General features: G+C 54.5%; 1 protein-coding gene across 1 annotated transcript; it reads left to right on the top strand.

Annotated features, from left to right (window-relative positions):
- Position 1: 1 nt before the first annotated feature.
- Positions 2-1,006, top strand: Pmar_PMAR007902 (hypothetical protein; the record flags this gene model as incomplete). The annotated part of the gene is made up of 1 exon (XM_002771915.1): positions 2-1,006. A coding segment is annotated over one exon (1,005 nt), but the record flags the coding sequence as incomplete, so codon positions are not given.
- Between the last annotated feature and the right edge of the window lie 131 nt (positions 1,007-1,137).

The following is a 1,137-nucleotide window of genomic DNA, read 5'->3' on the forward strand; positions in this document are numbered from 1 at the left end:
AATGCTGGACGAGAACGAGTTCCAACGTCGAGTGCGGGTCCACTGCGTTAACCACGGCATTGGAACGGGATGGAGCACTTTGAAGCCAGGACATTGGGTCCTGGATAAGCACGGTCGGTATGTTAAGAAGCTCACCCCATGCTCTACGACAGTGTGCACTTCCGGCCCGACAACTAATACTCTCCCTTCTGTGGCTACTGTTCACGAGACTACCTGGTCTCAGGGTACTCCTCCTGCTGTTCCCCCTGGTTTGCCCCCTACTTCGGCGCCTTCGGCCTCGGTAAGTTCGCCTCAAGTCCTCGCGGCAGCTACGGCTGTCGGTGACAAGTCATCTACCGTTGCCATTGATGGTGGTCCTAAAGGCCAACGGCGTCCTGGCAATGCTCCTGGCCAAAAGAGGCCAAAACTCACTTGCTATCGTTGTCGTGATCAAACAGGTGGTCATTCTTTCAACGACTGCCCAGCCTCTTCCCCGACTGAAATCGACAAGCGTTGCCGCAAGTGTGGACTTCACCGTCACAAGACTGAGCAATGTGACAACCGCATAGTTGCGGCTGGTATTCCTTGCGGTCGCTGTCTGCAAGCTGGCCATCTTGCTTTCATATGCCCTGCCGAGAAGCCCCGCAAGCTCCCCGTCCAGTCTAATGCTACGCTGCTTGCTGATGCAGCCTCTTTGGTGCCTGGTATAACGGTTGATATGTACGAGCCAGCTGAGTCTTTGGGGTGTATTGATACACCAGCTCCTGCTGGTCCTGGTGCTCTCTGTTCTTCTATCAAGGTGGTATCTGAGATGGGTCATGAGAATCCGGTATCAGTGGCCTGTCTGTTGGATACGGGTGCCAGCTGTAACTTCGCTCAGCTTTCGGTGGCCAATCGTCTGGGACGAGTGGTGACATTACCATCTCCGAAGCCTTTTCGCGTGGCCAACAAACAAACCTTCTTCGCCACTCAAGCTGTCCAACTCACGGTGCTGACCATTAGCTCTCGTATCAAGCTGGACTTCCTAGTGGTGTCAGAGCTGACCACTCCCCTGGTCATCGGTATGCATGGTCTTTCAGCCCTGGGGATGATGATATGGATATCTCCTGGAGCTTGCTCGGTCAGAACTGGTATCGGCCCGTTACAGTGGCACCAAGT

The sequence above is a fragment of the Perkinsus marinus genome (assembly GCF_000006405.1).
Source record: "Perkinsus marinus ATCC 50983 genomic scaffold scf_1104296962316, whole genome shotgun sequence".
Classification (NCBI taxonomy): domain Eukaryota; phylum Perkinsozoa; order Perkinsida; family Perkinsidae; genus Perkinsus; species Perkinsus marinus.